The 23,337-nt window shown below is 45.3% G+C and overlaps 1 protein-coding gene across 4 annotated transcripts in view; it reads left to right on the top strand.

Annotated features, from left to right (window-relative positions):
• The first annotated feature begins 3,715 nt into the window (after positions 1–3,715).
• sec24c (SEC24 homolog C, COPII coat complex component) overlaps positions 3,716–23,337 on the top strand; it is a 35,225-nt gene continuing 15,603 nt past the window's right edge. The window contains exons 1-15 of one of the 4 annotated variants that reach the window (XM_029764601.1): positions 3,717–3,929; positions 9,709–9,887; positions 10,736–10,816; positions 11,199–11,331; positions 11,430–11,596; positions 11,684–12,313; positions 13,581–13,723; positions 14,068–14,136; positions 19,275–19,514; positions 19,710–19,848; positions 19,934–20,049; positions 20,389–20,513; positions 20,610–20,801; positions 22,184–22,394; positions 22,599–22,769. In XM_029764601.1, the coding sequence (XP_029620461.1) occupies positions 9,728–9,887; positions 10,736–10,816; positions 11,199–11,331; positions 11,430–11,596; positions 11,684–12,313; positions 13,581–13,723; positions 14,068–14,136; positions 19,275–19,514; positions 19,710–19,848; positions 19,934–20,049; positions 20,389–20,513; positions 20,610–20,801; positions 22,184–22,394; positions 22,599–22,769 (2,577 nt within the window). In that variant the 5' untranslated portion in view covers positions 3,717–3,929; positions 9,709–9,727. Of the gene's footprint in view, positions 3,930–9,708; positions 9,888–10,735; positions 10,817–11,198; positions 11,332–11,429; positions 11,597–11,683; positions 12,314–13,580; positions 13,724–14,067; positions 14,137–19,274; positions 19,515–19,709; positions 19,849–19,933; positions 20,050–20,388; positions 20,514–20,609; positions 20,802–22,183; positions 22,395–22,598; positions 22,770–23,337 lie in introns of all 4 variants that reach the window. The other 3 variants (XM_029764603.1, XM_029764602.1, XM_029764604.1) reach the window with 3 other exon arrangements.

Genomic DNA, 23,337 nt, shown 5'->3' with positions numbered 1-23,337 from the left:
GGGCCCCCTGCTCAAGAAAGCACATATACATGCCCGTCTGAAGTTTGCCAATGAACATCTGAATGATTCAGAGGACAACTGGATGAAAGTGTTGTGGTCAGATGAGACCAAAATGGAGCTCTTTGGCATCAACTCAACCCGCCGTGTTTGGAGGAGGAGGAATGCTGCCTATGACCCCAAGGACACCATCCCCACCGTCAAACATGGAGGTGGAAACATTATGCTTTGGGGATGTTTTTCTGCTAAGGGGACAGGATAACTTCACTCCATCAAAGGGACGATGGACGGGACCATGTACCGTCAAATCTTGGGTGAGAACCTCCTTCCCTCAGCCAGGGCATTGAAAATGGGTCGTGGATGGGTATTCCAGCATGACAATGACCAAAAACACACGGCCAAGGCAACAAAGGAGTGGCTCAAGAAGAAGCACATTAAGGTCCTGGAGTGGCCTAGCCAGTCTCCAGACCTTAATCCCATAGAAAATCTGTGGAGGGAGCTGAAGGTTCGAGTTGCCAAACGTCAGCCTCGAAACCTTAATGACTTGGAGAAGATCTGCAAAGAGGAGTGAGACAAAATCCCTCCTGAGATGTGTACAAACCTGGTGGCCAACTACAAGAAACGTCTGACCTCTGTGATTGCCAACAAGGGTTTTGCCACCAAGTACTAAGTCATGTTTTGCAGAGGGGTCAAATACTTATTTCCCTCATTAAAATGCAAATAATTTTATAACATTTTTGACGTGTTTTTCTGGATTTTTTTGTTGTTATTCTGTCTCTCACTGTTCAAATAAACCTACCATTAAAATGATAGACTGATCATTTCTTTGTCAGTGGGCAAACGTACAAAATCAGCAGGGGATCAAATACTTTTTTCCCTCACTGTACGACCTCCTCTCTCCCCGATCCTCTCCAATTCGCCTACCGCCCTGGCAGATCCACGGACAACGCAGTTGCTATTGCACTGCACACTTCCCTTACCTACCTGGACAAAAGGAATGCATATATGTGGATGCTGTTTATCGACTACAGTTCAGCCTTCAATACCATAGTTCCCTATAAGCTCATTACAAAGCTCACAGCCCTGGGTCTGAACTCCTCCCTTATGCAACTGGGTCCTGGACTTCCTGATGGGCGTCCCCCAGGTGGTGAAGATAGGCAACATTAACTCCTTGACACTGATTCTCAACACGGGTGCCCCACAATGGTGCCTCCTCAGTCACCTCCTGTATTCCCTGTATACACACGACTGCATGGCCTCACACAGTTCCAACTCCATCAGAAAAGCTGAAATGGTTTAAACACACGGACACCGTGGTGAAGAAGGCACGACAGCGAGCCTTCAACTTCAGGAGGCTGAAGAAATTTGGCCTGTCCCCGAGGGCCCTCAATGTCTACAGGAACACCATTGAGAACATACTGTCAGGCTGCATCACAGCCTGGTACGGCAACTCCATTGCCGTGAACTGCAAGCGCTTCAGAGGGTGATACGTGCAGCCGAACGCACCACTGGGTGCACACTGCCTGCCCTACTACAACACCAGGTGCTGCAGGAAGCCCAAGATCTTCAGGGACCCCAGCCACGCCCTGTTCTTCCCACTTCAATAATTCAGACACGGGCAGTACAGGAGCTTCATGGACAAAGCTGTAAGACTGGCCAATAGTTTCTACCCTCAGACCATCAGGCTGCCAAATAGCCACCACTAGTCAGCTACCTGCTCCCCACTCCCCCTATGTACATTTCCGCCCACACCCCCTCAACGGTAATTTACCTTACATGCTGCTCCTCCTATGGACCTTTTCCCCCCACCTCCCCAAATTACTTTTACTCTGCCCCCACCCCAATGACATTCATCCCTATTGCAGTTGTTAATATGTATATTGTGGATTTTGTAAAATTATAATTTTAGTTTTTACTTCATTTGGTCCCCACATCCCCTCAATGGTCATGCTGCTCCCCCCTATGGTCATTCCCCAACACCCCCTAAACAGTCTTTACTCTGCCTCCACCCCAATGGACATGTATATATTCATCACTGCTAGTTATGATGTATACTGAACAAAAATATAAACGCAATATGCAATAATTTCAAAGATTTGATTGAGTTACAGTTTATATAAGGAAATCAGTCAATTGAAATAAATTAGGCCATAATCTATGAATTTCACATTACTGGGCAGGGGCGCAGCCATTGGTGGGCCAGGCTGAGCCAATCAGAATGAGTTTTTCCCCACAAAATTGCTTTATTACAGACAGAAATACTCCTCACATTCATCAGTTTCCATGTGGCTGGTCTCAGACGATCCCGCAGGTGAAGAAGCCGGAAGTGGCGGTCCTGGGATGGCGTGGTTACATGTGGTCTGCGGTTGTGAGGCCGGTTGGACATACTGCCAAATTCTCTAAAATGAAGTTGGAGGAGCTTATGGTAGAGAAATTAACATTCAATTATCTGGCAACGGCTCTGGTGGACATTCCTGCAGTCAGCATGCCAATTGCACACTCCCTCACAACTTGAGACATCTGTAGCATTGTGTTGTGTGATAAAACTGCACATTTTAGAGTGGCCTTTTATTTTACCCAGCACAAGGTGCACTTGTGTAATGATCATGCTGTTTAATCAGCTTCTTGATATGCCACACCTGTCAGGTGGATGGATTATCGTGTCAAATGAGAAATACTCACTAACAGGGATGTAAACAAATTTGTGCACAACATTTTAGATTGGATTGGCCAAAAGAGAAATAAGATGTTTTGCATATTTTATTTCAGCTCATATATTTTTGTTCAGTATATGTAGTGCTGTTTCTATTGTTGTTGTTTTTTACCATCCTGAGCCTAAGATTTTCACACCTGCAACCCTGTATATGTGACTACTAAACACCCTGAATCTAAACCTCTGAACACTCAATGCCACCCCAGTTATCACTATTTTCAGCGGCTCTCTGTTTCGGAGAGCAAAGCAGAACACAGCTCTCGCCACAAAACGTAGTACCATCTCCATCTGTGCAGCAGACACACAAATCACCTTCTGGATACTTTGACAAAACTCCACTTTATCCATGAATCGTACTCCCACTGGGCCAGAGTAATCTCCGGCATTTTCCTGATCATTGGGGTGAGGCTCAGAAGTCTTCACCTCACCTGTTGCACAGTTCAATTTCCGAGAGTTCACTATCCTTCGACTGCTCGGGGTTTTTGGGACCTTAACATGTAATTATCTCTCATGTATTTGACTAAAAGGAGAAAGTATTTGGTTCGCAGATGTCAGTTTGGGTTTGAACCTCGCGCCCTTCTCCATGCCTCGCGTCATCTCACCCAATACTGCAAGTCACACTCCACCTGCTCATCTGTGCTAACACTTCCTTGTCACCTGAGTAGGCCTACCAAACATGTGACCAGTGACGTATGACTCCACATGAGTGTCCCTACTGTACAAAACAAGTTACACCTTTCCTAGACAGACAACAGATACATATTCAATTCGGAAATAAGCAGGCCTAAAAATATTTTACTCTTTTTGTTAAGTAGATAATAGGGACAGCACCATGATGAAGTACAATAAAGCTCTGAGACCGAAACAATAAAATGTTAGATACGATTTTTAGGGAGATTGATAACTGCAATACTAAACTTTACGTTCCATACACTGTTAAAGGTGTAATAAACCACTGATTTACATAATTCCCAACCTTAACCTCCCTGTTGTTATTGAGCGCTCAGCTGACGCAGTGTCCGGATGTGGACGTGGCAGACAGCTATCCACGACAGTTCCGGTGCGAATGTCCGCTTGGAGAGAAACCAGAGAGGAAAGGATTAGCGAAACACCCCAGGACGGACATCGGCAATAGTTTGACGGCCACTGGCCTTAGGAACCGGTTGTGAGCAGGGACAACCGATCTCTTGGCTAACTCGTTATTTTATCCAGTTTTGAGGTGAGTGTCGAGTTGTACCTTGAAGTATTTCAATTCCTTTAAAGTAAACATATATTAGACATCGTTGGTAGAATAGCTAGCAAACTTGGTAGCTAGCTACATGCTAACTTAGCTAGCTACCTAACGTCAGCAGGATACTAGCTATACGCTCCATTATTTAGCTGATTTAGTTGCTGTGAGTGCTGATTCTTGTCATGAATCAACTCCGTGTATGTAGGCCCAAAGTCGTCAACTGACATGAAGGTTAGCTAGCTAGCTAGTGGTGTTTTACTCAAGACCGTGTATAGAAGCTGATTGTTTCTCTGATCACAATAATGAATATTGAGTTAGCTACCGTAGCCCGGTGAAATGCGACATTGGTTGGCTAGCTAACTAGAACTAGCCTTAGTTACCCGCGCTAGTTAACGTAATGAGACTGCTTGTCTCTAGGTGGTAGTCAACGTTAGTTCACGGGATAACAACCTAAAATACCTCTCTCTTGTCCATTGAAGTTGAACACACTTTAATGGGCTGAATCGATCAAGCAAATGAGCATTTTGAACGATAACTAGTTGCTAAACAGACGTAAGCTATCCAATGAACTTGAGCTAGTCAGCCAGCGGTAGCTCAGCACGTTTGACAGTTTCTTGCTAACGCCGATACGTCGAAGTCATTCGACAGGCCCGTTACGCTAGCTCGCTAACGTTAACTGTTAATAGCTACAGTACACAGATCCAACGGTATTGTATTTCTAGCCGTAGCACCTGTTACCTTGAATTATTTAAAGAGCTGTGTTGAATGAACCCGTGTTTTGTCATCATATAATATTGCTACACCAGAGGTGGCTAGTTAGCTAAGGTAACCAGTGCAGTGGCTAGTCCTTAATCATGACTCTCAGTGCCATTACACTACACACAAGTCATTGGATGAAGGCTCCTTAAATGAATCACGTCCAATCTTTAATATTGACAATAAAAAAAAAAAGAATCTAAAAACAATAGGTTAAATTGATGCACACCTTTTTTTTTATATGGTTAGGGTTCCCACACAGACATATATTTCCATGTTACAGGATTGTTTAGGAAAAACAGATACAAGACGGAGTGGACTGCATGTGCTAGTTAATAACGTTAGCTATCTGCTTCATCCGAACACCTGTGTGTGTAAATGGCAGACTGTTGTCACCGAAAAATACTGTCGGCTGAAACTGTTAAAACAGTGTACACTAAGTGTGTATTTTGCATTTGTGAAATTATTTTGATAGGGATTTATGTTTCTGGAACCATATCGCAATTGAGAATCGAACATGTAAGGTTCTTGGACTAAGGAGTGACTTTAAGGCACCTTTTAGACCAATATTGGGCTAACCAGTGGCTAGCTAGCTAATAGATGCAAATTCCATTGGATGAGGCCAGCAAGTCAATGTGTTAATATCCAGGTCAGGTCTTGGCAGACTAGGTTAATGCCTTTAACCAGATTTTTAACCTCCTAGGTGTAAAGTTCCCTGTTTAGGGGACCTGTGTGGTTCTGGTACCGGTTCTGACTGTCATTTTTGCTTATAAATCGATCTGTGGACACCACAGCTTGCATTGAGCGACAGCCCTGGTTCCCACAGACACAGTAGTATATTTTTTTGTGCCTGTGTGACGTAGGATGTGAAATCAAAAACACTGGGATGTCCCTCCTACCATTTCATTTGCTCTTCCGACTGTCCAACTCCTGGCTGAACCTTACGTCACAACCACTGACAAAGCACATGCCTGCAATCCATACACCATAGTGCAGCAGGAGAGTGGTTTCATCACTATAGCACATTCAGAGATCGATTTGTAGCCAAGTTGAGGTCCAAAAGGCTCCTTAACAGCTTCTACTCCCAAGCCATAAGACTGCTGAACAATTAATCAAATGGCCACCCGGACTATTTACATTGACCCCCCCCTGTTTATAAACTGCTGCTGCTCACCGTTTATTATCTATGCATAGTCACTTTACTTAGTACTTAGATTATTTAGTACATATTTTCTTGACTCTGTTTTCTTAACTGCATTGTTGGTTTAAGGGCTTGTAAGTATTTGGCACATGTGACAAAGAATTTTATTTGATAAAAATAAGTCATAGATTTTAAACAAACACTTTCTGTTTGTCAGAGATGGACGAGATTAATATTAGGTGAAAGGTGAGTTCCTGGACGAGTTCAGGAAGCCAAGCAAGAGCTAGCTCTGTGTGACGTTCAGAGATCAGGGCAGATGTTTTGATCAAGAGAGACATTTAGAGAATATGCACATTTTCTCTAACACTGAACATGCAAATATGTATTTTACAGTTATAAGGAAGGGGAAAGCTTATAGTTGGTTTTATTTGCTTATGCTATATTTAGAAGGAATGTCATTTCAAGCCTTATTCATACAGTTTTTTTTCAATAGGAAATGCGTCATAAAATATTTCTTATTTTGATCATTTTTCTACTGTGTACCTGAGCTTGTGTCCTCCAAAAGTGGCTACACCTCAGCAATTCAAAACTATTTTAACCAGAAAGGTGAGAGTAACTTTATTGGAGTATGCAGCATTACTAGTTATTCTTTATGGCCCTCTCATGAGAAATAATTTGATACATTTAGATTACATGTAACTACATTTGATGTTTTAAAGTTGCACTATGCAGAAATCGCTCCTCCATTTCCTGGTTTCAAAAATTCAAGTAGTTCCCCTAATTTCAGTTTATTTGACAAAACAAGCAGTCATAAACAGCTGTGAGATATATTTTCCATAACCACAAACATTATGTTCTCAGCTGTTTGAAGCTGGTGGACAACACCGAATGTAAAATACAAAGTTTGAGAACAGGGAAGCATAGAAATAGCCCACATAGAACATATCTAACACTTAGACTGGCTTTCAATGAGAATGACAGATCTAGAACTCACATTTCTATGTGAATTTGGTTGGGTTGCCCAAAAACGTACATATTGCCGCATTAAAAGAAAGATGTGTTGTGAGGTAGCTAAGTGAATGGGTGCTCAATAGCTAGCTAACAGGCTTTTTGACAAGTGTGTGGTGTAGCTGTGTACCGAGGACAGGACACTAGTCTATCCATTATATGGCTGTCAGCTTGGTTATAGCCAGTCACATGATGTTTGATTGAGCCTTGTGTGTCAACAAGGTCTGTTGATTGATCCTACTTGTGCTGTATAGCTAGGGTTGTATTTCGCTCACATAAAGAGAAATTAGATGTGGTGTGTTTTTAAAGAAGGTGAATTGGGGAAAAACCTGACCTATTTGCCAAAATCAGATTGCCTTGTCAGGCCTGTAGTAGGGTGATGTAGGCGGGGCCAAGTGTGTACTAAGTATGGCTGGGCGATATGGCCTAAAAATCATATTTTCAACCTTATGGGCAATTTACGATACATATCTGAATTATTTTCATGTTTTCTCTAAGCTTTGTTGTAACAATTTAAAGGTCAAACACATGGCTGTCTGTGTGTAAATGGGATGGGGGACAGTCGCAGCAGAAGGAGCACAGGAGACGTGACCAAAAAGACATGAGAAAAGGGGGACATATATGCAAAAAGAGAGAACGTTTTCTGGTTGTGTAGGTTTGGGACTGTGGCTATTTAGCTAATGGTGCTGAGCAATTTAGTGCTTTTTGAGGTCTGTTTCGGTTCGATTATATACAATTTTAAAAATCAGTTATATTTTTTTAAACATTAAATGCATTATGAAATAATGACACTAAAATGATTTTAGAGCTTTTTCATGGAAATTCCAAAGCCCAAAATAGTGACTATTCAATTGGCAAAACAGAACATATTCCATTGTCTCTGTCTGGTTCACATTGGGTAGACATCAATAGGAAATTACTATAAAATAATTAAATATTTCAGTTGTGTATATTATCGGTTTTTATTTTGAATTCCTTAAAGTAATCATCTCTGTCTGGCTGGCTGGCTGCTACTACCTGCAATCTGTTATGTCTGTGCTCCCTGTACTGTCTTGGGTCATCCTATTTAGCAAGGCTAGCCTGCCTTAGAATGCTGCAGAGCTGTCTCCCAATCATTTGACTAGTTCTTCAAAGTAGATAAGGCTTTCACAAGCACTCTCTATCCTTCTCATCATACATTCCGGTCTCATGCAATCGGTCTGTGTTTATCTAAACTAACGTAGCAAGCATACAAGTGTATCCCTCCAGAGATCTGTATATAATGACGAGATGCTCATGTCTCCGCCCTAACAATGAGAGTTGTTGTCCCAAAGGCAGGAAGGCAGGCGACAAGCTTAGATCCAAAATAAGCCCATAGAAAAGCATTGGGCTTATTTTGGACAGATTTCGCCAAGAGTGAAACCTCTCGCATTGCTTCTTCCTCTCTGATCCGTCTCTGCCCGAGCCAGAAACGGGTGCAGTGGAGTATGGTCGTTGTAGTTAATTACCACGTTTCTGCACTAAACTAGGTTAAATATTTGCTTAATGAAAACGCCTTTCAGCCCAGCGTCCAACATATTTCTTGACTTGATTTCTCTTGAGAATGATTCAATGTCTCTCTAGAGAAACGGTGTTGGCTCACTAAAAACCTGACCTAAATGGAATTCAAGTATTTGAACAGATGTCGGTCAATTAGTAGTTTAAATGTTTTTTATTTTTGTACCTTTTATTTAACTAGGCAAGTCGGTTAAGAACAAATTCTTATTTACAGTGACGGCCAAACCCGGATGACGCCGGGCCAATTGTGCTCCGCCCTATGGGACTCCCAATCACGGCCTAATAACTGGGGGGAAAAGAAACATTTTGGTTAATCGCTCAGCACTAGTTGCTAAACAAGACCTGCATTTCATAACTCTTAGTGTCTTTCTCTCCACTGCAGTGATCTAACACATGATAGGTGGATGCTCTCTAGGAATTGGCTCTCAGCTGTCCAGATCGTTCACATCAGCACTGAAAGAGAGAGAGATGAGGACACTTGAGATGGAGCCCATGTTTTAGGTGTTGGCCCGGAGCCCTGCAGTACAGTACTATACTGACTCCAGTACACACGGGCTGGCCTGGTTGGGTTAGGTGTTGGCCCGGAGCCCTGCAGTACAGTACTATACTGACTCCAGTACACACGGGCTGGCCTGGTTGGGTTAGGTGTTGGCCCGGAGCCCTGCAGTACAGTACTATACTGACTCCAGTACACATGGGCTGGCCTGGTTAGGTTAGGTGTTGGCCCGGAGCCCTGCAGTACAGTACTATACTGACTCCAGTACACACGGGCTGGCCTGGTTGGGTTAGGTGTTGGCCCGGAGCCCTGCAGTACAGTACTATACTGACTCCAGTACACACGGGCCGGCCTGGTTGGGTTAGGTGTTGGCCCGGAGCCCTGCAGTACAGTACTATACTGACTCCAGTACACACGGGCCGGCCTGGTTGGGTTAGGTGTTGGCCCGGAGCCCTGCAGTACAGTACTATACTGACTCCAGTACACACGGGCCGGCCTGGTTGGGTTAGGTGTTGGCCCGGAGCCCTGCAGTACAGTACTATACTGACTCCAGTACACACGGGCTGGCCTGGTTGTGCTGAGTGGGCATATTTTCCCTCTAGGGGAACCTTTATGGATTCTACATCAACCTTCTTTTTTTTCCCACCTCGACTTTAAATTCTTCAGCTCAGATAGCCAGGGTTCACTTCCAACTACAGGGCACAAAGCAGGGCACTCCCTGGAACTTGAAAAGATCCACGTTGTCCCAGACTGGTGTTGTTAGGGCAGTGAAGTCAAAGGTATAAATCAAACCCTGCTTGGGGTGCTAAATGCATGTTAACCTCTCCCAGCTCCAGGTATGAACTGAGAATGAATGTGAACCAGCAGACTCCCATGGCGTCTCCGTACGGCCCACCCCAGCCTGGCTATGGCCAGCCCAGCTACGCTCCCCTGGGAGGGAGCTACCCTGGCCCCTACGGACCCTACAGCGGGCCCGCTACAGCCTACCAGCCTGGGGCTTCACCGCAAGGTAGTCTCTCTCTTTCCTTAACCCTAACTCACCTCTTCTGTCTCGCAAGGGACTCTGTCTCTGTTTCTCTCCCTCCGCCCACGAGCTAGCTTACATTCTGCAAGGTAAAACTTGTCTCTGTCCCTCTTTCTCTGAACCCATCGCAAAGTCCACCCCCTGCCTTTCCCACCATCGTTTTCTGGCAGCTCGTGTGTGTTTGGATGTAGTTGATTGTAGTGTGACTGCATCAACAACCATAGGGATTCTAGTTGCTCCTACTCCTGTGTGTGTGTGTGTGTGTGTGTGTGTGTGTGTGTGTGGACCTGCGTGAATAAACATATTATGCGTGTATGTGTTCCTCCATTCCCCCTGGCTTTCTGCATTTCTATTCCTGCCTCTGTGTGTGTGTGTGTGTGTGTGTGTGTGTGTGTGGACCTGCGTGAATAAACATATTATGCGTGTATGTGTTCCTCCATTCCCCCTGGCTTTCTGCATTTCTATTCCTGCCTCTGTGTGTGTGTGTGTGTGTGTGTGTGTGTGTGTGTGTGGACCTGCGTGAATAAACATATTATGCGTGTATGTGTTCCTCCATTCCCCCTGGCTTTCTGCATTTCTATTCCTGCCTCTGTGTGTGTGTGTGTGTGTGTGTGTGGACCTGCGTGAATAAACATATTATGCGTGTATGTGTTCCTCCATTCCCCCTGGCTTTCTGCATTTCTATTCCTGCCTCTGTGTGTGTGTGTGTGTGTGTGTGTGGACCTGCGTGAATAAACATATTATGCGTGTATGTGTTCCTCCATTCCCCCTGGCTTTCTGCATTTCTATTCCTGCCTCTGTACACGGTGTCTCCCTCCTTTCTTGTCTTTCAGGTTACTCTCCCTATGCCAGTTTTCCTTCTAAGGCTGTGGCAGCTAACCCTGTCTCTGACCTGTCCTCTCCTCTTGACTTAGGTAACTGCTCTCTCTCTTTCTCTCTCTCTCTCTCTCTCTCTCTCTCTCTCCGCCGCCCCTCTCCCCTACCTACATGCTTCTACAGCCTGCTGATCATTTGGTTGAGAGCAATGGTTCCCATGGCCCACTTGAAGTTCAAAATCTAAGGTGTAGGTTTCTCACGTGAGAAGACTTTAGCTTCAGGATGACTCATTTGACCAACGAGTGGCGTGAATCTATGCAGGTTTTTCTGTCTGGGAGTAGGCCTGATCATATCTTTAACGTTGATGACGTAATGGTCGTCCTAGCCGATCACAACGTTCTGAATGCCATCCGCTGTGCTTCAAACCTGTGGTCATTTGCAGGCAGGTGCCTAACGCCCCCCCCCCGCTCACTCTCTCAGGACCTGCCAGAGGCCCCCCTACCTCTGCCCCCCGTCCAGTCTCCACCCCCCAGGCGTACTCCCAGTATCCCCAGGGAGACTCTCAGAACGGACCACCACCTATGGATCACTCTATGGCCCAGCCAGCTCACAGGTCAGACCACACACACACAGTGTATATACTAGACAGCGTTTTGTGTGTGTGTGTGTGTGTGTGAAGGTGTGTATGTGACAAGTTGTTTGTGTGTCCAGGTCGCCAGTGTCTCAGCCTTATAGCCAAGGTGCTATGAACTTGTCCGGGCCACACCCCTCCTACTCCCAGCAGTACGGTGCTCCACCCCCCATGCAACAGGTTACCAATCAGATGTCAGGGATGCAGATCGGGTCCGGTCCCCCCACCTCTGTTGGGCCGGGATATGGTAAGAAATGGATTGATTGAATTTCGTGCCAAACTTTGCACCTGCTAAACACAATCCTAGTTACCTGAATTAATTTTCTTTCTCCAGCTCACCATCCCAGCTCCCAGCCTCCAATCAGTGCTGCATACTCCTCTGCAGCCCCACCCTCCTATACGCAAGCTCCTCCCCCATTGTCTGCTGCCCCCTCCCAGCCTCCCCCTCCCAGTGAACCTGCAGCCCCCCAGCCTTACTATGGTGGCCCCCCTCCCCCCCAACAACAACCATTCCCCTCTGCCCACCATCTCTCCCAACCCTTCGTCTCCTCCTCTCCATACTTGGGCCCTCCCCCTCCCAGCCAACCTCAGGCCCCTCCAGTCTCCCAACAGCAGTCCTTCCCACCTGGCCCCTCTGCTCAGCAACCCTTCCCCAACTCCGCCCCTCCTCCAGTCTCCCAGGCCTCCTATTCTGGCCCCCCTCCTCCCACCCAGCACTCTTTCCCTCCCTCCTCCCAATCTGGCCCCTTCCCACCTATCTCCATACCCCCTGCCCAGTACCCAGGTCCCCAGTCCCCGTCCCAACCCGGACCCCCTCCCTTCCACTCTGGGCCCTCTCCTCGAGGCCCCATTCCACCCCCCTCCATGTCCCAGCAGCAGGCCAACCACCTTCCCCCCGGCCCCATGCAGCAACAGCACCCTCCTCAGCCTGGCATGCAGGGAGGATACCCAACCCAGCAGAATGGTGAGTACACCATGTTCAAACCCCTGTTCAACTTCTGCTAGACCACTAGCTTGATTTTGGCAAGTCTGGAGTTTTTGTAATAAAATGTATTTGGCAGTCAGAGTGGAAATGAAATGTCATTCTAGTCAAATCAATCAAATCTAATGTTATTTGTCACGTTCTTTGGAAAACAACAGGTTTAGACGAACAGTGAAATGTTTACTTACAGGACCATTTCCAACAATGCGGAGTTAAAGATATAAAATAAAACATAGAAATAGTGACACTATGAATAAATACATGGTGAATAACACTAGAGTAAACATGGCTGTATACAGGGAGTACCAGTACCAAGTCAATGTGCTGGAGTACTAGGTAATTAAAGTATATATGGTAGGGGTAAAGTGACTAGGAACATAATTACAAATCATTTGTAGACTGCAAATTGACCGCAAGAAGCCCAAACAGATATGTTCCCTAAATCATAATCATATTAAACCTTTCTTACATTTGTATACAATCACATCTCTCTATTGTGCATGGGAATACTTGAACAGATTTCTTAAATTAAAATCACTTGGAGCTGATTTCCTGGTGTTTTTAGTCTTTGTTCAACAATAATAAAATGAATAAATATTTATTATTTTTGCACAAAATTGGGGAGCCAAATAAACCACCCGCGGGCCAAACGTTTGGCCCTTCCTCTGACAACGCCTGGTATAGAGGTCCTGGATGGCAGTTAGCTTGGCCCCAGTGATGGTCTGGGCCTTACTCACCACCCCCTGTAGCGCCTTGCGGTCGGGTGCCTTGCAGTTGCTGTACCAAGTGGTGACGCAGCCCTTCGAGATGCTCTCAATGGTGCAGCTGTAGAATGTTTTGAGGATCTGATGACCCATGCCAAATGTTTTCAGCCTCCTGAGGGTGAAGAGGTGCTGTTGTGCCCTCTTCACAACTGTGTGTGTGGACCATGTTAGTTCCTTAGTTATGTTGACACGGAGGAACTTGAAGCTCAGAGGGAGGTGTTAAGTCCCAGGGTCCTGAGCTTAAGGATGAGTTTGGAGGGGACTATGGTGTTGAACGCTGAGCTGTAGTCAATGAACAGCATTTACGTAGGTATTCCTTTTGTCTATGCGGGTGAGGGCAGTGTGGAGTGCAATATCATCTGTGGCTCTGTTGGGACGGTATGCGAATTAGAGAGTGGGTCCAGGGTGTCTGGGACGTCACATCTGCCAGCTAATGAACGTAAGCCCACCCTGTAGAGTTTCTAATCGATCAATACTTTCCTCAGGTGCGTTTGGGCAGCCTAGAGGGCCCCAGCCCGGCTATGCAGGCCCGCAGTATTCCGGGCAACAGAACTACGGAGCAGGCCCTGCCCCTGCACCAGCTCCCCCTGCACAGAAGAGACTGGACCCTGATTCCATCCCCAGCCCGGTAAGGCACACACACACAACCCATCCTGGTAACACGTGCTCACTTTGTCTTGTGATAGTGTATTGGTGATAATGATGTTAGGTATTGGACTGTATGTTGTGTGTGTGTGTGCACGCAGTCTAACAGTTTAACCCAGTCTGTTGAGCATGTGCATCAAACACAGATGATCTGCTTGCCTTCTCTCTGATGACTGACTAATCTATAACCAATAATCACAGAATCAGTCGGGGAGCTAATAATCCTGCTACTGAGTTATTTACATCCTCTTCTCTCTGTCCCCTGTTTTCTTTTGGTTTTGTTTGATTTGATCATTTGCTGGACAAATCTCTGTTGTGAATGTAAAGCAAGCGTCTGAGCTGCCGGCTGTGCAGAAATCGAGACATAGAATAGACCCAGACGCTATCCCCAGCCCAGTAAGTCCTGTCTACCTCCTAACCCCTATGCCCTTCCCCTTAACCCATTATCCTTAGTGCTGAGCGATTAACTGAAATTTGTTTATTTACGTTTTTTAAATAACTAATTGACTGACATTGGTTCAATTATTTGAATTCCATTTGTTTTATATTTTTTTCTGAGCTCAATGTGCAATATCTCTATAAAGATTTCATGTTGTCCAACTCATCATAGTTAAGCGCGGAAAACGTAATTAACTACAATGACCAGAATCCAATGTGCCTCCAGCTGCCTGTTCTCATTGGTTCTTGCCCCAGGCAAGCCTGTGGGTCCAGCAGAAAGACAGGGAGAGGAAGAGCAATAGACACGAGGGATAGAGAGCAGTTGCTTAGGTATCTCTACCCGACAATGCATCTAATTGATTGATGGTTCTTATTTAGCGGTCTTACAAATATTCACTATGCTGTCCAACTCATCCCAAACCGTCTCAATTGGGTTGAGGTCAGGTGATTGTGGAGACCAGGTCATCTGACACAGCACTCGCCTTCTTGGTCAAATAGCCCTTACACAGCCTGGAGGTGTGTTGGGTCATTGTCCTGTTAAAAAAACAAATGATAGTCCAACTACGCGCCAACCAGATGAGATGGCGTATCGCTGCAGAATGCTGTGGTAGCCATGCTGGTTATGTGTGCCTTGAATTCTAAATAAATCACTGACAGTGTCACCAGCAAAGCACCATTACACCTCCTCCTCCATGCTTCACGGTGGGAACCACCCATGTGGAGATCATCTGTTAACCTACTATGCGTCTCACAAAGACACAGCAGCTGGAACCAAAAATCTCAAATTTGGACTCATCAGACCAAAGGACAGATTTCCACCAGTCTAATGTAAATTGCTCGTGTTTCTTGGCCCAAGCAAGTGTCTTCTTCTTATTGGTGTCCTTTAGTAGTGGATTCTTTGCAGCAATTCGACCATGAAGGAAGGCCTGATTCACACAGTCTCCTCTGAACAGTTGATGTTGAGATGTATCTGTTACTTGAACTCTGAAGCATTTATTTGGGCTGCAATTTCTGAGGCTGGTAACTAATGAACTTATCCTCTGCAGCAGAGGTAACTCTGGGTCTTTCTTTCCTGTGGCGGTCCTCATGAGAGCCAGTTTCATCATAGCACTTGATGTTTTTGCGACTGCACTTGAAGAAACTTTCAAAGTTTGACATTTTCCGAATTGACTGACCTTCATGTCTTAAAGTAATGATGGACTGTCGTTTCTCTTTGCTTATTTGAGCTATTCTTGCCACAATATGGACTTGGTGTTTTACCAAATAGGGCTATTTTGTCACAACACAACTGATTGCCTCAAATGCATTAAGAAGGAAAGAAATTCCACAAATGTACTTTTAACAAGGCACACCTGTTAATTGAAATGCATTCCAGGTGACTACCTCATGAAGCTGGTTCAGAGAATGTCTTGATGACAGCTTGACACTCTCGGCAAAGGGTGGCTACTTTGAAGAATCTGAAATATAAAATATATTTTAATTTGTTTAACACTTCTTTTTTGGTTACTACATGATTCCATGTGTTATTTCATATTTGTTTTATGTTTTCACTATTCTACAATGTAAAAAATAAAGGAAAACCCTTGAATGAGTAGGTGTGTCCATACTTTTGACTGGTACTGTATATACACAAGTAAGCTGCCCCAGGTCAACTTTAAGTCATGTCATTGTGAAGTGGAAACGTTTAGGAGCAACAATGGCTCAGCCACGAAGTGGTAGGCCACACAAGCTCACAGAACGGGACCGCCAAGTGCTGAAGCACGTAGCGTGTAAAAATTCCCTGTCCTTGGGTGCAACACTCATTACCGAGTTCCAAACTGCCTCTGGAAGCAACGTCAGCACAATAACTGTTAGTAGGGAGCTTCATAAAATGGGTTTCCATGGCCGAGCAGCCGTACACAAGCCTAAGATCACCATGCGCAATGCCATGCGTCGGCTGGAGTGGTGTAAAGCTCGCTGCCGTTGGACTCTGGAGCAGAGGAACCGCCTTCTCTGGAGTAATGAATCACACTTCGCCATCTGGCAATCCGACTGACGAATCTGGGTTTTTTCACATGCCAGGAGAGTGCTACCTGCCTCAATGCATAGTGCCAACTGTAAAGTTTGGTGAAGGAGGAATAATGGTCTGGGGCTCTTTTTCATGGTTTGGGCTAGGCCCCTTAGTTCCAGTGAAGGGAAATCTTATCGCTACAGCATACAATGACATTCTAGACGATTTTGTACTTCCAACTTAGTGGCAGCAGTTTGGGGAAGGTCCTTTTACTGGTTCAGCATGACACTGCCCATGTACAAAGCGAGGTACATACAGAAATGTTTTGTCGAATGGTGTGGAAGAACTTGACTGGCCTGCTCCGAGCCCTGACCTCAACCCCATCGAACACCTTTGAATTGGAATGCCGACTGCGAGCCAGACCTAATGGCCAAACATTAGTACCCGACCTCACTAATGCTCTGGTGGCTGAATGGACGCAAGTCCCTGCAGTAATGGTCCAACATCTAGTGGAAAGCCTTCCCAGAAGAGTGGAGGCTGTTATAGCAGCAAGGGGGGACTCCATATTAATGCCCATGATTTTAGATTGAGATGTACGGCAAGCAGGTGTCCACATACTTTTGGTCATGTAGTGTAGATGGCTGGCTGCTACTACCAGAGCACAGATGATATTGATGACTTGGAATGAACTACTAAGTCTTCAAATAAAGTGACAGAAAGGTAATCCCCCGTTGAATAAAGTAATGTGAGAAAAAAAATGCTTATTAATAAGTGACAAATGTAATGGGCAGTCTGCTCTCATTGGAGTTTCATGAAATAGTCATCATTCTAAAAACAAATGTGTAATTTACAGTGCATTCGGAAAGTATTCAGACCTTGACTTTTTCCACATTCTGTTACGATAAGGCCTTATATTCTAAAATGGATTAAATTGTTTTTTTTCCCCCCTCATCATTCTGCACACAATACCCCATAATGACAAAGCAAAAACACATTTTTAGACTTTTTTTGAAAATGTATAAAATGAAGTGGAATATTACATTTGCATAACTATTCAGACTTTTTACTCCGTACTTTGTTGAAGCACCTTTGGCAGCGATTACAACCTTGAGTCTTCTTGGGTATGACGCTACAAGCTTGGCACACCTGTATCTGGGGAGTTTCTCTAATTCTTCTCTGCAGAAGCTCTCAGGTTGGATATGGGGAGCATCGCTGCACAGCTATTTTCAGGTCTCTCCAGAGATGTTTGGTTGGATTCAAGGCTGGGCTCTGGCTGGGCCACTCAAGGACATTCAGAGACTTGTCGCAAAGCCACTCCTGCTTTGTCTTGACTGTGTGTTTAGTGTCGTTGCCCTGTTGGAAAGTGAACCTTTGCCCCAGTCTGAGGTCCTGAGCGCTCTGGAGCAGGTTCATCAAGGATCTCTGTACTTTGCTCCGTTCATCTTTCCCTCGATCCTGTCTCTCAGTCCCTGCCGCTGAAAAACATCCCCACAGCATGATTCTGCCACCAGCATGCTTCACCTAAGGGATGGTGCCAGGTTTCCTCCAGATGTGAATCTTGGCATTCAGGCCAAAAAGTTCAATCTTGGTATCATCAGACCAGAGAATCTTGTTTCTCATGGTCTGAGAGTCCTTTAGGTGCCTTTTGGCAAAGTTCAAGCAGGCTGTCATGTGCCTTTTACTGAGGAGTGGCTTTCGTCTGGCCACTCTACCATAAAGGCCTGATTTGGTGGAGTGCTGCGGAGATGGCTGTCCTTCTGGAAGGTTCTCCTCTGTGGAGATAGAGCTCCAGAGTTCCTGTCAGTGACCGTCGGGTTCTTGATCACCTCCCTGACCAAGGCCCTTCTCCCCCCGATTGCTCAGTTTGGCCGGGCAGCCAGCTCTAGGAAGAGTTCCGAACGTCTTCCATTTAAGAATGATGGAGGCCACTGTGTTCTTGGGGACCTTCAATGCTGCAGAAATGTTTTGGTACCCTTACCCCAGATCTTTGCCTCAACACAATCCTGTCTCGGAACTCTACGGCCAATTCCTTCAACCTGGCTTGGTTTTTGCTCTGACATTCACTGTCAACTGTGGGACCTTATATAGACAGGTGTGTGCCTTTCCAAATCATGTCCAATCAATTGAATTCTACAATCAAGTTGTAGAAACATCTCAAGGATGATCAATGGAAACAGGATGCATGTGAGCTCAATTTTAAGTCTCATAGCAAAGACTCTGAATACTTATGTAAGGTATTTCTGTTTTGATTTTTGTATACATTTGCAGAAATGTCGACCTGTAACACTTTTTTTAATGTAACAAAAGGGAAGAGGTCTGAATACTTTCCGAATGCGCTGTACACAACCAAAATATTTTATTTAAGGAAAGTAATGTGAATAAGTGATTTGTTGGAGCCTAATAAGTTGTTTTACCATCAATTGTTTTATGCTATGCTGTTACAGCATTGAACCCACATAATGCATTATTTTTGAGGGGGAACTAAAATTAAAAACCGTGATTTTTATTTTTTAAATGAAACAACCTCAAAGCACACAGCTCAGCACTACCCTGTCTATATCCTAACTTACACCCTATCTCTAGCCCAGCAATCTCCTGTGTGTCTCTTCTCTCTAACTGCTACACCCTAACCTTTGAACCCAGACCCTCTGGAGCCTACCAATGTTTCTATGTCTGACCAACAGGTCATTGGTGTGTTCTGACCCCCCCCCCAACCTCTTCTCTTCCTCCTCGCATGCCAGCCTGCAGTGTCTCTCACACGACTCACCCATAATTCCTTGCTTTCTGAAATTTGCCCACAATTCCTAGCACCCTGAAATTAGCCCAAATTCCTTGCATTTTTTGGGTTCACAATCATGCTACATTTGCATATTAAGCCCTCCCTAGTAGTGTTGCTGTGTCATTGTGTTTATATTATAGAATGGCATTACTGGTTTTTGGTTCATCTTCTCTGTTCTCTTTGGGAGATCAGTTTTTTTTACTCTCCTGCAGGAGAATAGGTTTGTGTGTGGTGGATAGATTCTTCCCCTGCATGTCTTTTATACTCCACCCTCTGTCAAATTAACATTAGTGTGTCTGTAAAACTCGCTTTCTCTTTCTACCTCAGATTCAGGTGATTGAGGATGACCGGGTCAACAAGAGCAGTGAGCCGTTCACCACTGGGGTCAAAGGTCAGGCTCCACCCCTGGTCACCACCAACTTCCAGGTGAAAGACCAGGGCAATGCCAGCCCGCGGTTCATCCGCTGTACAGCCTACAACATGCCCTGCACCGCCGACATGGCCAAACAGTCCCAAGTCCCCTTGGCCGCTGTAATCAAACCCCTGGCCATGCTGCCCCCCGACGAGGTGAGACACACACACACACACACACACACACACCCCTTATCTCCTCTGGTCTGTTCGCCTCCTCTCAAAACACTCTCTGACCTCTTGCTCGCTCTCTCGTTTCTGTTCATTTTTCGCAAGAATTGGAGGCCACTGCCGTTTCTGGGTTGGAACTACGGTATGAGATGTTTAACAGACCCCCTCTCTGTCTCTCAGACCCCTCCGTACATTGTGGACCATGGGGACGGCGGTCCTATCCGCTGTAACCGCTGTAAGGCCTACATGTGTCCCTACATGCAGTTCATCGAGGGCGGACGCCGCTTCCAGTGTGGCTTCTGCAGCTGCGTCACAGAGGGTACGTGTGCGCGGGTGATATTGTGTGTGTCTGGCGTCAATGTTTATTTTTTTTGTTATAACACCCCCTCTTTCTCTCTCCATAGTGCCTCCCCACTACTTCCAGCATCTGGACCACACAGGGAAGAGGGTGGACTGCTACGATCGGCCAGAGCTCTCTCAGGGCAGCTACGAGTTTGTGGCCACCGTCGACTACTGTAAGGTAGGTGTCTACTTTTAGAGAAGACTGGAGGCCCGTAGCGTTGCGCTATTTCGGACCAGGAGATTTTCATGAAGAGCCCGATTCTGTCTGTCGTCACAATGACCAGGTTTGGCACATAGCAGAGATTCTCGACCAAAGAAAAGCTGTGCCCTTATGTAACGTGCCAACTGTCTCGTCTAAATACTTCTCTCTTTCACGCTCTCTCTCTCTCTCTCTCTCTCTCTCTCTCTCTCTCTCTCTCTCTCTCTCTCTCTCTCTCTCTCTCTCTCTCTCGCTCTCTCGCTCTCTCGCTCTCTCTCTCTCGCTCTCTCCTCCTTTCTCTCTCTCTCTCTCTCTCAGAACAATAAGCTCCCCCAGCCCCCGTCGTTCATATTCTTCATCGATGTGTCTTACAACGCCGTGAAGAGCGGCATGGTTAACATCGTCTGTCAGGAGCTCAAGGCTCTACTGGACTACCTGCCCAGGTACACACACACACACACACACACACACACTATTCACCCATGTAAACACACACCCACTAGCTAATTAATTACATTTGCTCTCTCCTCACCCTCCAGGGAGAATCCAGAGGCAGACTCGGTGGTGCGTGTGGGTTTTGTGACCTACAACAAGGTGTTACACTTCTACAACGTCAAGTCCAGCCTGGCCCAGCCCCAGATGATGGTGGTCAGTGACGTCAGTGACATGTTCCTCCCTCTGCTCGACGGCTTCCTGGTCAGCGTCAACGACAGCCGGATGGTCATCGAGAGGTACGCAACACATACATCTACACCAGGCCTCCAGACTAAGGTTCCTGTCGTGGCACCAGCCCGTGATCTGATCTCACAGCACCAATGTTCTGTGGAACGGTAGGAAGTCACAATATCGGTTGCGATAGAATCACAGAGTGTCACAGAGCACAATAAGATTGTGTCCCCGGTCCTTGTACCTCCGGTCTGGAGTCCATCACTATCAACAGATATGACAACAATCATAACATTCAGTTTAATGTCTAAGTGGCCATAAACCTGTACACAAATGATCGTCTCAAATAGAACACTGGAAATCATGTGTATTACGTGAAGTGAAAACGGATCTAAATATGCTAAGCATTGTGTAAATTACTCTTAACTGAATATTAACTTATTCCATTACATGAATCATCTTATAAAGATCTTATAATTCAGTGTTTTTATTAAGGACTGTAATCAACAACTGAGATGGTATTTAAGAAATAAGTTTTTTCTTCGAACATGTGTGATTCAAAATATTTTTATGCGCATCCTAATCCAGTGGTTGTCATGTATTTCGGATTGACAGTTAGGCTATTGTTATATTTTTCTGTTAAAATAGGTTCAATAGAGATTCATTTGCCTACATCTTTATGTGCACTAATATCATTGGTTACTTTTGGGGGGGGGGGGGCTAATTCACCGCCTACGTGGAAACTCAAAACACATTTTCTAGATCGCTAACTCGAAGTTTAAAACCCACTGCTAGTAGGCATGTGTTAATCTAACAGCAAAATGCAATGTCCTAAAATAAAAAACTGCAGTTGTAGCCTACTACCAGAAACCTGTGCAAATGCAATGGCCGATCTCAAAGCCATATCAAATATCAGGGTTGTAAAATAGTTGCTGTTTAGCTCAATAGTCAAAGTTGAGAAAGTGGTACCTACATAAAGCTCAGAACCTCCTGTCTTCAGCGTCATACAGGATAGCTGTGTTTTACTCTGCAATTGGATTTTGAAATGTTATACAATCAGAATGCTTTTTATTTTTTTCTTCTCTCTCCCGCGAAAGGCAGTGAGAGTGGTTCGCTCGTCACAGCGTCAGCGAAACGAGTCGGGAGGGGCAGCCGCAGGGCATGAACTTTCATTAGATGAATCATCAGGATAATGCACTTTACTGTCTGACCAAATCATGGCTTAAGCCTCCCCAAAAAACAGCAAGATTGAGATATATCACATTTTTATCTAATCACACAGCCAAGCAACAGGTCACTGTCTGGAGCCCTGGTATTCACCCATTAACATTTATATCCATCACATGTATTAAAGCAGACGTCTCATCTGTCCAGACTTCGCAACTGGTTTAAGTTGTGTAGACTCATTTTGTGTGTGTGTGTGTGTGTGTGTGTGTGTGTGTGTCAGTTTGCTAGACCAGATTCCAGAGATGTTTGCAGACACCAGGGAGACTGAGACGGTGTTTGGACCAGTCATTCAGGCAGGACTGGAGGCACTGAAGGCTGCAGACTGTGCTGGGAAGCTGTTTGTGTTCCACTCTACTCTGCCCATCGCTGAGGCTCCTGGGAAACTGAAGAATAGAGAGGACAAGAAACTAGTGGGAACAGACAAGGAGAAGGTACCAACAAATACACTGATACACTCATACACATATATTCTCATACACACTAACAAGGACAAGATAAACTGATATGGCAACTGTGTGGCAGATAGTGTTGCAATTAGACACAGAACACATAAAGAACCCTCATTCTGGAGAAAGTGTTCAATCTGCTTTTGGTTGGGTCATTGACTCTGTCTATGCGTCTCTCTCTCTCTCCAGTCTCTGTTCCAGCCCCAGTCTGGTTTCTATAGTAACCTCTCTAAGGAGTGTGTAGCACAGGGCTGCTGTGTAGACCTCTTCCTGTTTCCCAACCAGTACGTCGACGTGGCAACGCTTGGCGTGGTGCCCGTCTCCACCGGGGGTTCCGTCTACAAATACACCTACTTCCAGGTGAGAGAGACACCTCTCTCTTGATTGATGGATGGTATCAATAATATGCATATCCTTGCTTCAGGTCCTGAGCTACAGACAGTTAGATTTGGGTCATTTTAGGTGAAAGTTGGGGGGGAAAGGGGTGGATCCTTAAGAGGTTTTAAGACAATTGAAGATAATGTCACGCATCAGATTGTCAATTTAATCTCATCTTTAGGCTACATCTATTATAGGCCTGTGTGTGAAATTAGTTTGGATATGGTTTCCGTTTAGTTTCAGTGGACCATTGACAGATGGCAGCCAACTATCGGGGTGAAGGGCAGGCAGGGGGGTAAATGGCTATGTCCTCCTAAAACTGCTTAGAACACATCTGTGTTATTGAAATTCTAGCAACGACCGTGTTGAATCAACTTATTTAGGACAAGTCATGGGGGAGACATGACTTTGAAAATTAGAGTAATTCTTAACCTCAATGATGCTCCCTGAGCTTCTAGTGTTAATCCACAGATAAAAGGTGAAACCTGGTTAGTTTTTAGTTAGTTGTCTGTAGGGCTGTTGTGGTGACGGTGTTACCGCCACACCGGCA

Source organism: Salmo trutta, chromosome 10 (genome assembly GCF_901001165.1).
Source record: "Salmo trutta chromosome 10, fSalTru1.1, whole genome shotgun sequence".
In the NCBI taxonomy this organism is placed as follows: Eukaryota; Metazoa; Chordata; class Actinopteri; order Salmoniformes; family Salmonidae; genus Salmo; species Salmo trutta.
This window is presented reverse-complemented; position numbering and strand designations above follow the sequence as displayed.